The following is a 12,285-nucleotide window of genomic DNA, read 5'->3' on the forward strand; positions in this document are numbered from 1 at the left end:
AGAGGCTCTACACATTTATAAGCAGGATTTATTCTCAGTTTTATCGACAGGCTGTTTGTTTACACTCCCCCACCAGCTTTCAGTCACGCTTACTACGTCACAGTGAGTTGCGCTCATTGGTCAGAGCGTTGGCCAATAGGCACAGACATTGTTTGAAAGACAACAGGTTGTTCTCATCAACAATCTTCATCTGGGCCAGACTAAATTACACATTTAATCTCATTTAGTCTGGTTTATCAGGCTAAGATATTACACAAAAACAAAAAAGTATCCAGTGTACCTCAACACTAGTTAAAATAATTTAAAATAAGCAAATTTGCTAATTCTGAAACACCTGTAAATGCATATCCAAAACCAGCAGAAGTGGGTAGTAGTCACATTTAGTTAAGTATTTATTTTCTTTTTTTAAGCACTTTTACGAGTAGCCTTGCTCTAAAGTATTTGAGTTAGAATATCAGAAAGTATTGTTACTCTTAAGTCAGTTTTCTGCTTACCCACCAAAGGTGACTTCAATCAGTAAGGAACAATGCACCACAGAAACAGATCTAAAGTTTGATTGAATTTTGACTTCTTTTTTGTACTGAAACTTCTTTATCTTATATTATCATTAATCTGCTGGTTATAATGTGTCAGAGATCAAGTGAATACTGCTGCTTTGAGTGAGCCCGTATGCAATCATACGCAATGCTAACAGTTAATATTTTACCCCTTAAGCTGATCATACACTGTGTGATTTTTTCAATCTTTGCATGCAGCCACAGCTCACACTGTACGATGAAACCCTGCAGTTTCGTCGTACAGTGAGTTCACAGCTCATGATGTATGTTCTCACACCGTATGGCCCTGATGCTATCTACCTGCTCACACTGTACGTCTAAAAACCAGGTCGGACTCAACTCGGCAATGAGAGGCTGCCATTCGGACTCGTCCATCAGGAAGCCAAACGAGTAGAGGAGGAACACAAAGCTCACTAGAGGGAAACGTGCTGCCTTGGCAAATTGTGCAATTTTGTGTGCTGAAAGCCCTGAAAAGAAAAGGTGATGACATATTGGGACAAAGACATAGCTATGGAAACGTGGCTACCACAGCCTGTCCATTTACAAAAGGAACTCCATTTCACTTGCACCCTCGACATGCTTCTGTGTTTTCGTCTGAGAGGCAGAAGAAGAGGAAGGAGAATCATCATCCTTGCGCATGCTTGCCCAAGACCACCTTGCTACGGCCGACTGAATTTCAAACATGTCTCCCTCCGCCGCGGAAGGAGACATGGCTGTTGTTGGGCTCGCTGTCTGAATGACGGCGCGCACTGATACGAACAGAGAGAAAATAGGACCAATTGATAACGACGTGTGACTTTTTCCACTACAATGTTTTTGGGATGCGAAAATATCGCTCTTTTGGACACATAATGTTTTGGGAAGAGAAACGTTTTATTTCGCTGTACCTAAAAACCTGCAGGACTACTTTCGGCTTGACCAAAACTGGACGATAACTCTGCTCACAGGACGCTGCCAGGGGTAAGTCAGTGTGATTGCATGCCGCTGGTGATCGGGATGCCATACAGATTCATGTCAAAAATACCGAACTATCCCTTTAAGTGCCCTGATGGAGACAGTGTCAACATGAATCTGCTATGGCTTATGCTTCTACTTCTTCATCAAAGATGTAAGTAGATTCAAAAACATAGAATTGCCCTTCACTAAATTGTTTTATGTCTGACTTTGAAATACTTTATTTTTTCTTATTATGTTGTTTTTTAGGTACTGCAGATACTTTGGTTCCTATCACCACAGTCCACCTTGGGGAACCTGTCACTTTATCATGTGTTTTGACTGAGCAGTTTCAGGTCGTAACATGGGTTCACTGGTACAAGCAAAGTGCAGGAAATACTCTGAAATTAATTGCAATGTTGCGTAAAAGTACAAACACTGCTTATGGACCAGGATTTTCATCTACAAGATTTACAATAACAAATAATGGCACACAAAGCAGCTTGTGTATTTTGTCAGTCATTGAACAAGATGAGGGAATGTATCACTGTGCTCATATGGGCTGGACTCAATCTATTTGGACTGGGATTTATTTATCATTAAAAGGTAAATGTCTGTTTTTTGTTATTTTTCAAACTAAAACTTTTTTAATAACTGATCAGTGTTTTGGTATTAAAACATCTTCAGTTAATCGGGATCACTTTCTCCCCTTTTTTCCTTTACAATTAAGTACAAAAAATAGTAAAACAGGTCCTTAGATTTATCAAAATTTTTATTACAGTTTGTTTTCTTACTCAAACAGAAACTCCTTTATTTGTTGCTTGCCATTGTGACTTTTGTGATAACCTACTTTGGCATTTTACTTTAGCACAATATTATTAGGATATTTGCAGAATTAGGTAATCTTGCTGTAATTATAAAAGTGTGGATTTGCTTTGTTTTTTCTTATTGTTTACATGAAACATTTTCACCAGTGCTTATCATGTCCCTCATAGATTTAAGTTTAAGGTAATACTTTATTGTAATGAACATATATAATCTATTGAAGTGATGTTGGATTGACACATACAAATTCCTAACTTTAATCAAGTAGAGAATATGTGGAGGGAGCTAATGATCCATGGATGAGAAAGATGGCCTTCCAACCTGAAATATTAAGAATTCATCCCTGATGTTAAATTGTAGAAATAGGAGTTAATATAGAAAACGATTGCAAGCAATTACAAGAATTGTTTAAATTCTCTAATGACAATAAAGTTGATCTATTTGATACATTATTAATAGGCTTTTAAAATAATTGATAGGCCATTGATAATAGATATAAGAGAAATTTTTATTTCAGTGTCTTTTAACCTCTTACACCCTAAGGGGGTATAAATAAATTTCTGCCTTTGAACCTTTGAACCTCGCCAAAATTTTCTTTGAAATAAACATTGCAAAACACTACCAAAATATTATTTATAGCACAAACAAGTAGTACAGACTTTTAAATCTAAATGTTGTGTAAAAATATACCAAATTTGGACTCAATCAGATGAATCATATTTATTTTAGAATGGTATTAATGAGAAATTTCTTAGGCGGAGAGGCCATTTTGGCACATTTATCCAAAAATGTCACCAAACTGTGCCAAATGTGTTTTTTACATCAATACTGGGGTTGTTAAAATTACGAGGTCACGTAGCAGCTGGACCCACCGGTGGGTCCGTAGGGCTCTAGGGGTTAAGACTTTGAAGTCATCTTTAATTGAAGAATTTACTTGGTTATGAAAATGATTGGGTTTAGCCCAAGACTCCACCCCACATGTGTGTTAAAAACATTCCTTAGATCAAATTTAACAGACTGACATATTGATTTTGATTAAACATTTTTAGGAAATCTTGTTTTTTTTTTTTTTCCTTTAATTTCTTCATAGGAAACTCTCAGAGGACATCAAGCTACACTATTGTTCAGGAGCAAACAGTTTCTGATCCCACTCGTCCAACAAGTCCAAAGACACTGCAATGTTTAGTCCTGTCTGAATCCGAGAACACAACCTGTTCCGATGAACCTAGCGTATTCTGGATAAGAGCTAGATCAGACACATCTAATCCAGACATCATCTACACTGAGGAAAAAATTTATAAAAATTGCAAAAAGACATCAAACAATCAGAAAAAATGTAGTTACAACTTCTCTAAGAGCGTCACCTCCTCTGAATCGGACACCTTTTACTGTGCTGTGGCTACATGTGGAGAGATATTACTTAGCAATGGACCAAAGAGGGTAACAAGCAATCAAGGTATTGTGCTTATCATGTCATTTATATTATAAAAGAAGAATCATGCTTTTTTTGCGATGTGACACATTGTCTTTGTTTTCCAGATAAAAGATTAAGTTCTGAGAGGATTGTTCTCTTGATCACCTTAATCTCTTTAGCCATTTCTGGAACCATGAATATCATTTTAATTTGCTGTCGATCTCAAAGATCAGCATGTGCCCGATTTAAAGGTAGGGCTGATTTATTATACTTAACCCTCCAAAGTTAACACATTATAAATTTTTTAAACAGTGTAACATATCAAATACCATGTTAAAAACGAAATAAAAGATATTGCCAAATGTTCGGATCGAAAACCTTACTAAGCTCAGTTTTATTATCATCTGATGTTTGCTTTGTTTACACAGAACATTCCTCTTCAAATCACAGAGATTCGAGCCAACCAATGGATAAGGCAAGTCATAACACTAAATAATTATTGCAACTGTTTAACTGTATTAACAAAAACATCATTAAAATGTTGTCTTGAAAACATTTTCCACAGGGAGAAAATAAACTGGATCTGATTTATGCTGCCTTGCATTTCTCTGGAATGAACAAACAAAAAGCAAAGAATAGAAGAGCACTAAAGACTGAAGAAAGTGTTTATTCACAAGTTTTATTTCAACATGTTAAGATAGATGATAGATGTCAACAAAACTGACTCTGGATTTGTGTAGAACCCAGAGCAAATTAATTACACGTATACTGCATATGCTCAGTTGGAGCCCTCCACTTCAGGATCATCTTCTAAATTTATTGTAAAAAATTGCACACATTTTTTCATCTGCTTTCTTTTATTACTACTGTCCTGACATTTTATAAATGTTAATATTCTTTAATCTACTTGAATATACATGATTAACATGTGCTAAAATCTGTGTTCTGTACCTAGATAGCAAATGGTTTTCTTTTATAGCTGTTAAGCCACTCAAAATTCAAGATTGTGTACCTGCAGTGCTACTGTAGATGTGCAAGTCCTAGGCACATCAAGCACACAGTTGGGGGTTACTTTCACTTGTGCCGGAACTGTGAGGCTGACAAATGGGGGCATGAAGGGGGTTGTTTGGTTAGGATATTGTCATTTATGTATTATCATTATCCCCATATAATTTTTTTTAAGAGAAGTTAAAGAAATATCTAAGATGTCCCTGCTTCTTTTTTTAAAATATGTATTCAGTTTATTTTTGTTGTTTTAACCATGTTAACCTGCTGGTTATGATGTGTCAGAGATCAAGTGAATACCACGTGAAACTTGATTTACCCAATCAGCTTATGAAATTGTACTAAATAGCCCTCCATTTTGGTAAAAATTCTAACAGGAGGCTTCCCAGTGGATGTCTGTAGTTTAATTTGAACTCTTCAAAGCACCCATCTGGGTTATGACAGGTCACGGTTTTGGCAGTTGCAAGGACAATGATACTTGTCGACTGCATTTGACAGTGTGTGAAAACTTATAGACAGACTTCCCAGAAGAGTTTGGACCAATATCATATTGAACCCTAAGGTTCAATATGGAATGGGATGTCATATAAATTCATTTGAGAGTCAAGGCGACATAGTGTATCTAGTAATATTTATTACATGCTTTTATTATAAACATGCTGCTATTATATCATGATTACAATCAATATAATAGGAATGGACTTTTTTTTATTATGTACAATAAAACTATTGCTAGATAGACTGAATAAAAGACTGTATAAAAGAGAAAAAAAAATCCATGTTTCTATCTCTAATTTGTATGCCGTTTTGGGGTTAGTCCTGGGACCTTTTTCCACTTTAAGCAGGGGCGATCGTACAGTAAACAGTACTCTGTATATTGTTACTGAAGGTAACTTTATTCTACTCTAGATAAATTAGATAATTTAAGCATTGCTTTAAAAAAAAAGTGCAATATTTAATCAATTATTAGGATAACCTACTTGAGTCTCCTTTTTACCAAATACCTTTTGACTCTTGAGTAATTTCTTAGATGCCTGCTTTTTACTATTACTTTTCAAAATGTATGTTAAAGTAGTGCAGTTCTCATGCAGGTGGCGCAGTGGTTCGTGCACACGACCCAGGTTCAAATCTGACCTTTGGTCCTTTGCTGCATGTCTCTCCCCTTCTCTCATACCCCCTTTCCTGTCAGCCTACTTTCAGAAAAACGAGCCACTAGTGACGTAAAAAACTAAAAAAAAAAACCTTAAACAAAAAAAAAAAGTAGTGCAGTTCTGAGTTCTCAACAAACCTCTGTACACCAGAAGGAAGTAGTAGTAGATTGGGTTCATATGATTCAAATACATTATGGCTTAGTTTACACAAAAAAAAGCTTAATCCAAAAATATTTATGTATTTTTTCAATTTAAATAAGCTTCCAACTTTATTAAATTAATATCACAGGATTTATGCTGAAATTGTCAGTCTGCTCCTTTTTTTTCTTTTCTGTATCTCAATTTTGTTTATTAAAATTTGACAGCATAAAGCTTGAAAGTGTTATGACTCTGACTGAGGTGACAAAGAGTTAAATGATGAGGCAAGCAACAGTGGATGGGATTATCTATGACTACAGAAGCTGAGCTCCCAAATATTACTACTGGGAGGTGAAAGAAAACGTTTCACCTGTTCTTGCAAAATTAAGAAGAAGAATGCATTTCTCAGTTCTTGGAGTATGTAGCAAGCTTAAATCAAGGGCATTTATCACCCTTCAAGGAAGGTGTGGGTGTAAAAATAACCACTTTCTCTATGGTTGAGACATCTATGAGCGCTTCTGTTTTTTTTTATGTGTGTATGCTATGCAGAAGCTCAGTTGCTGAAGTCCACCCCTCTCTCAAGCACATAGCTTAAGTTCTTCCCACACATGTTGAGAACAAGCAGTGAGACCCCCCAAGACAGTCCGGAGAGAATACAATGAAGTAATTCACTGTGAGAGCAAGCACAAATGTAGTTTGTTCTTGTGAAGTTGAGCCTAGTTCTGCTTGAGGTGTGTTGCCTTTGAAGAGTTTTTCTTTACACCAAAACTGCATGCATGCTTAGTAAGACGATTTGCTGCAAATTCATTGATACATTGCAAACTACCAACTTTCACTTCATACTCATCCATGAAAAATAACTTCCGCATGTATAAGCCTAGATGCAATCTGCTGGATTTCTCAAAATATAAACTTTTTTTATCCGATGTCTGTATGATTTTATTGAATTGACTGTGATGCGCCTTGAGATATGTGTTGTTTATGTGTCTTTGGATGCATATTTTTAACTTATGGCGGGGGTCGGCAACCTGCGGCTCTGGAGCTGCATGCAGCTCTTTAGCACCCCCCTTGTGGCTCACTGGAGCTTTTTCAAAAATGTATGAAATTTTTTTTTTTTTTTTTATAAGGTGTGCAGGAAGTCAAACAAAAAATTTGTTGTTTTCCAATGCTGTAAAAATTTGTATAATAAATACATTTAAACAATAATTTGCATGATAGCCATAGACACTGCATGAAAAGTGAGATTTTTGTCCCCGTAAACCCCCGTAAACTCCCGCAGATCTGCCTGATTTTCGTCAGTTTCCGACAATTTGCAACCCGTGCTTGTCCGCGTTTGTCGTGCCACAAATTGTCGGAAACGTACCATGACGTATGTGGAGAGCGATCAGCTGTACTCATGGCCCTAATTACCATATGAATGCAGCAAACCCGCGCGGCTGGCCAGGTCTGGCTTGAATAACCTTCTCAGTATTGGCTGAAACCACTATTCTCAAACAAGTAAAATCGCTCGTGATTGGCAGCAAAACCACACGTGGCCACGCCAGGCTTTAATTTTCTTACTGAGTATTGGACGGAACCACTTCTTTTTAAACAAGTAAAGTAGCTCGTGATTGGTTGGCATATATATATATTTACATATAAATTTACATATATATATTTATTCATATATATATATATATTTATTCATTCATATATATATTTATTCATTCATATATTTATTCATTCATATATTTATTCATTCATATGCTGTGTATTTATGTTATCCTACACTACTACACAATTATTATGCTACCATCAAGGACATGAATGAATTTATACAGGAAATGAAGATTTGCCAGGAAGCTGTTTATGCAAAGAAAGAGCTTTATTAAAACACACACAACTATATACAACGCGTATCCAAACACATGCGTATCTAAAAATTACAACTCCGTGAACGGTCCGTTTTCTTCCTCTGGGTTGGAGGTAACAGGCAGCATTCCCTCCGAGGCAGGTCCGATGTGCAGACGCCTATTGTGCGTGGCCCTGTACTTCGGCATCGCTTCTAACCGGGACTGCAGCTTAACACAGAGTTCAGTGAGATCCGGCCTACGAAATGGCGGCGACCGTACAATCCATCCAGAGACACCGCCGACGACGCCATCTTCTTCGTCGGACATGAGGTCGACGGTGGCGGACTTCCAGAGTTCCACTTCCTCATCTGCCAGCACACTCTGCCTCGCCTTCAGCAGCTGAAAAAAAAACAATGAATCAGCGCACTGCATATGGACACAACACATCTATCAATGCACCTGAAAAATAGTCACCAAATAAAGTCTTACCCTCTTTCTTCTGGCCCGACTCCGAGCAGATTGCCTGGCAGCCTCCGCACGCAGCGTGTTGGCTAGCTGCGTGTATCTGAAGCTCCTGCGTACCGTCTCATAATACGTCTTACAGGCCGCTGGAAAACAATTAAATGAGTGGTATGAATGAAAAAAAAAAAAAAAATCAAACGCAAGTCACTTACACACAATGTCGTCTTTATCAACATCGTGCAAATCTGGACTTGCCGAGATGGCTCCGAGCAAATAGGAGGTCACCGCCTCATTGTGAGGCTCACAATGAGGCGGTGACCTCCTATTTGCTCACAATGTGAGGCGACAGTAGTCTGTGAAAAAAAAAAAAAGTACAGCTATGGTCGGTATTTATCCGTATCCATGTCCTTTTACCGCAGAATGAAAGCATATTCTTTAAATCTTACCCCTGCTCCGGTTCATAGCGCCTGCAATTAGTCTCCGAGTTGTGAAGACGGCGTACTGCTTCCTGTGAATCACAAAAAATACACTTTAATAAAGCTTTAGGCTAGGCTGCTTTTAGCTTACCTAACTAGGCTAGGTTGTCTTTAGCATAGCTACCAGTAATCGAACATATATTTACCGCTAGCGTGGCGCTGTGCACCCGTCTTCTCTTCCACGAGTTCGTACATCCCGCAAAGTTGCTCGACTGCAGAGCCGCCATCTTATAATCTATGAAAGTGAAAGCCCCTTTGGGAAACTCCAACTCCCATTGTCATTGTGACACAGCACACACAAGTGAACACTGCACACCATGAAATTGCATTTATGCCTCACCCGTGCAAGGCGCAGGCCTCAATGGCGCAGTGTGGCGGGACGGTACCATGCTCAGGGTACCTCAGTCATGGAGGAGGATGGGGGAGCGCGCTGGTAAATTACTCCCCCCACCAACCTGGCGGGTCGGGAGTCGAACCGGTAACCTTTGGGATCCAAGTCTAACCGCTCACCCACGACGGACTATGCACTGCAACCTGGAGTGCATCGAATTCTCCAGCTGAGTGAGGCGCTCATTCATGTCGGCAGTATGCTGAGTAAGCTGACGAGACAGTCCGCTGATAGCAATCAGCAGTTTCTTCTCGTCAGTCTGCGGGCTGGCCGAAAGTTGTGGACTAAGAGCAGTTGGAGGCGAGTTGAACGCGGGACGTCGTGCAGCCATTGTTCACGTAACAACAAAATACAAACACGGTAACTGGAGATGAAGTTCTTCTGAGTATAGTAACACAAACATGTCTGCTAATATGCTGGTCTCGCGAGTAGTCGTAGTGCACAAAAGCTCACACGTGATTGGACAATGGGGCCGAAGGCTCATCAGGCTCCTCCAATCACATACGACGTCATTGTTATACCGAAGGACTCGCGAGAAGAGCTCGCGTCGCTCCATTCTGGAAGGTGGCGGTAATGCACCTATAAATTGTTTGCAATTGCAATTGTTTGTCTCCATAAGATTGAATTTGAGCAGGTGGACATTAGAGATAATAAATGCAACAACAAGTTTTTGAATCAATATTCTATAAATAATATGTACCCAGGAAGAACAAAAAGCACAGCTCTCTTACAAAATTTTAAGAAATCTATGATAGTCAAAATTAGGACAAATTATTTGAAATTCCCAATTCCTCCTAAATATAAAGAATTACAATTTAAAATAATAAATAACATATATCCTTCAAATGAGTTTTTAAGAGAGAGATTTAAGTTTAATGTTGAGAATTTTGGCTTTTGTACAACTCAATTGGAAACAACTAAAAATCTTTTTTATGAATGTAAAGAAGTATTAAACTTATGGGATCAACTTCGAACCTTTCTGTCTTCTAAAACAATAAATTTAGATTTTATTTCCTGGCAAAACATTCAATTCGGTTTATCCATTAAAGAAAAAATTTTTGGAATTTTTAATCAATATTCTAATAATTGTAACAAAGTATTATATCCATAAATGTCGCTATGCAAAATGCTCCCTCTCAATCTCTGCTCTCAAAAATGAACTTTCCCTTTTCAAAAGATGTCTGAGAAAGATGCAGAATTTAAATGCAATTAAATTGTTTGAGTTAATTGAAGAATTTCAGTTGGTAGTCCCCACTGATTAATTTACTTTAACTACTATTATTATTTTATTTATTTTTATTTATTTTATTTTATTTTATACTTTGTTCCAGCCTGTGCATTTAATTTTATTTTTCAAAAGCAGGAGTTGTGATATTTCTTCTTGTATTGAAATATTTGTTATTGACTTGTTATTTGAGATTGTTATTGTTTTCTTATATATTCAATAACAAAAAAAAAAAAAAAAAGTGGAAATCTAAAAAAAAAAAAATTAACCCTTACAGCCAACTGATTCTGATTAAAACTAATTTTTGAAGTAAATTATTTTGTGTATTTTTTTTACATAACATTTGCATACACAGTAATCTAGCGTACTTTAATTAAATAAATCAATTCAAGCTAAAATGGAAGAGTCTATAATTAGGCTATACTGAGCCTGATCTATTTCCACCATCTATTTGGGGGATATTTATTGCCACACTTTGGGCCACTTAATACCAATTTAGCATGCTGACCTATGTCCTTATGACCACAGTGTACCAATCTTCTGATGGCTACTTCCAACAGGATAATGCGCCATGTTATAAAGTGAATCATCTCAGAATCATTTCTTGAAACTTTTCCGCTTAAGTAATTGTGAATTGAGCATATTGACAGACAACATTTTATTTTTTATCTTAAATGCAAATTTAAAAAAATAATAATTACTGCTCTAAATGTATTGCTCTGTCAGCTAAAGATCTGTTTTGGTCTCTATACTTTAATTAAATAAATCAATTCAATCTAAAATGTAAGAGGCTATACTGAGCCTGATCTCTTTGTATCAGAGATTTTCTTACCCAGAAAGATGTCACTTGGGGTAAAACCCCCCCTGCAACCCTGGTTTGCATTTGTATAGCTCACAGCATGTTCATTTACATGTTAAAGCCTCCCCTAGAATTCCATGGGGGGGAGGCATGGGGGGAACACTGCCTAAGAAAATCCACGTCAATTTCTGACAATTTACGAGAGTTTTCGGCGAAGCCTGCAAATTGCCGTAAACTGCCGCTAACCTGAAGTTCCACAACAATCTACAGTGCCGTATATTGACGAAAATCCCACTTTTCATGCAGTGAGAGATCAGTGGTCATAACTTGGAACCAGCACGGCATGGTGCCAGGCAAACAAAGCTGCAGGTGTGTCTCAAACCATGGATTCCAAAGGGAAAAAAAGGAAGATGGCTGATGAGAAAAGAGGATTCCAAGAATGGACCGAATCCTTCTCTTTCATTATCAATGCGGAAGGATTGACTGCATTTTTGCTTTGTAATGAGAGGTTTTCAAAAAAATAAAAAATAAGAGTAATTTGGAAAGGCATTTCCAGGGAGGGCTAAATATGCAGCCGACCACCAAGCTGGGAGTGAGGGGAAAAGTGCAATTGCAGAACTTCTGGATAAATTAGAGGAGCACAAAGATAGATTTAAGAAGTGGATTGCATCTCCAAACTCCACTAGTGCTGCTAGTTTGGTTGCAAGAAGCCAACAGCTAGTGGTCTGATGCAGGGATGGGAACTTTCTTCCATTTTTTCACCATATCCTAAATGGTTAAATACAAATAACACCAAGGAAAGCTGGTGATGGAGGATGTGGGATTTCAGTTCCTGCTTGGTTCCTGATGACTCATTCAAGTCCTCCCAACAGAAACACGTCCATCATAGAAAGATTTCTTTTTCTGTGATTTCATCAATGCAACAAAACTTAAACCGTGTGGTGAAGGGCATTGAAGCGGCGCACAGTGCGTTCACTGCTCGTCCCTCACCTCATGCTGCTATGTGACATTTGCTCAAGGATAAATATGTAACCATGAATGCTTATTATATATTTAAGCCCACATAGTCCTTTTCTATAG

General features: G+C 37.7%; 1 protein-coding gene across 1 annotated transcript; it reads left to right on the plus strand.

Annotated features, from left to right (window-relative positions):
• Positions 1 to 1,622: 1,622 nt before the first annotated feature.
• Positions 1,623 to 6,613, plus strand: LOC119791504. Its single transcript, XM_038297648.1, has 5 exons — positions 1,623 to 1,665; positions 1,770 to 2,096; positions 3,406 to 3,771; positions 3,855 to 3,980; positions 6,573 to 6,613. Exons 1-5 carry the CDS (start codon positions 1,623 to 1,625, stop codon positions 6,611 to 6,613), a joined length of 903 nt encoding a protein of 300 aa, XP_038153576.1.
• Positions 6,614 to 12,285: the final 5,672 nt, after the last annotated feature.

This window comes from Cyprinodon tularosa, unplaced genomic scaffold (assembly GCF_016077235.1).
Source record: "Cyprinodon tularosa strain WSP-4 unplaced genomic scaffold, ASM1607723v1 ctg393, whole genome shotgun sequence".
NCBI lineage: Eukaryota > Metazoa > Chordata > Actinopteri > Cyprinodontiformes > Cyprinodontidae > Cyprinodon > Cyprinodon tularosa.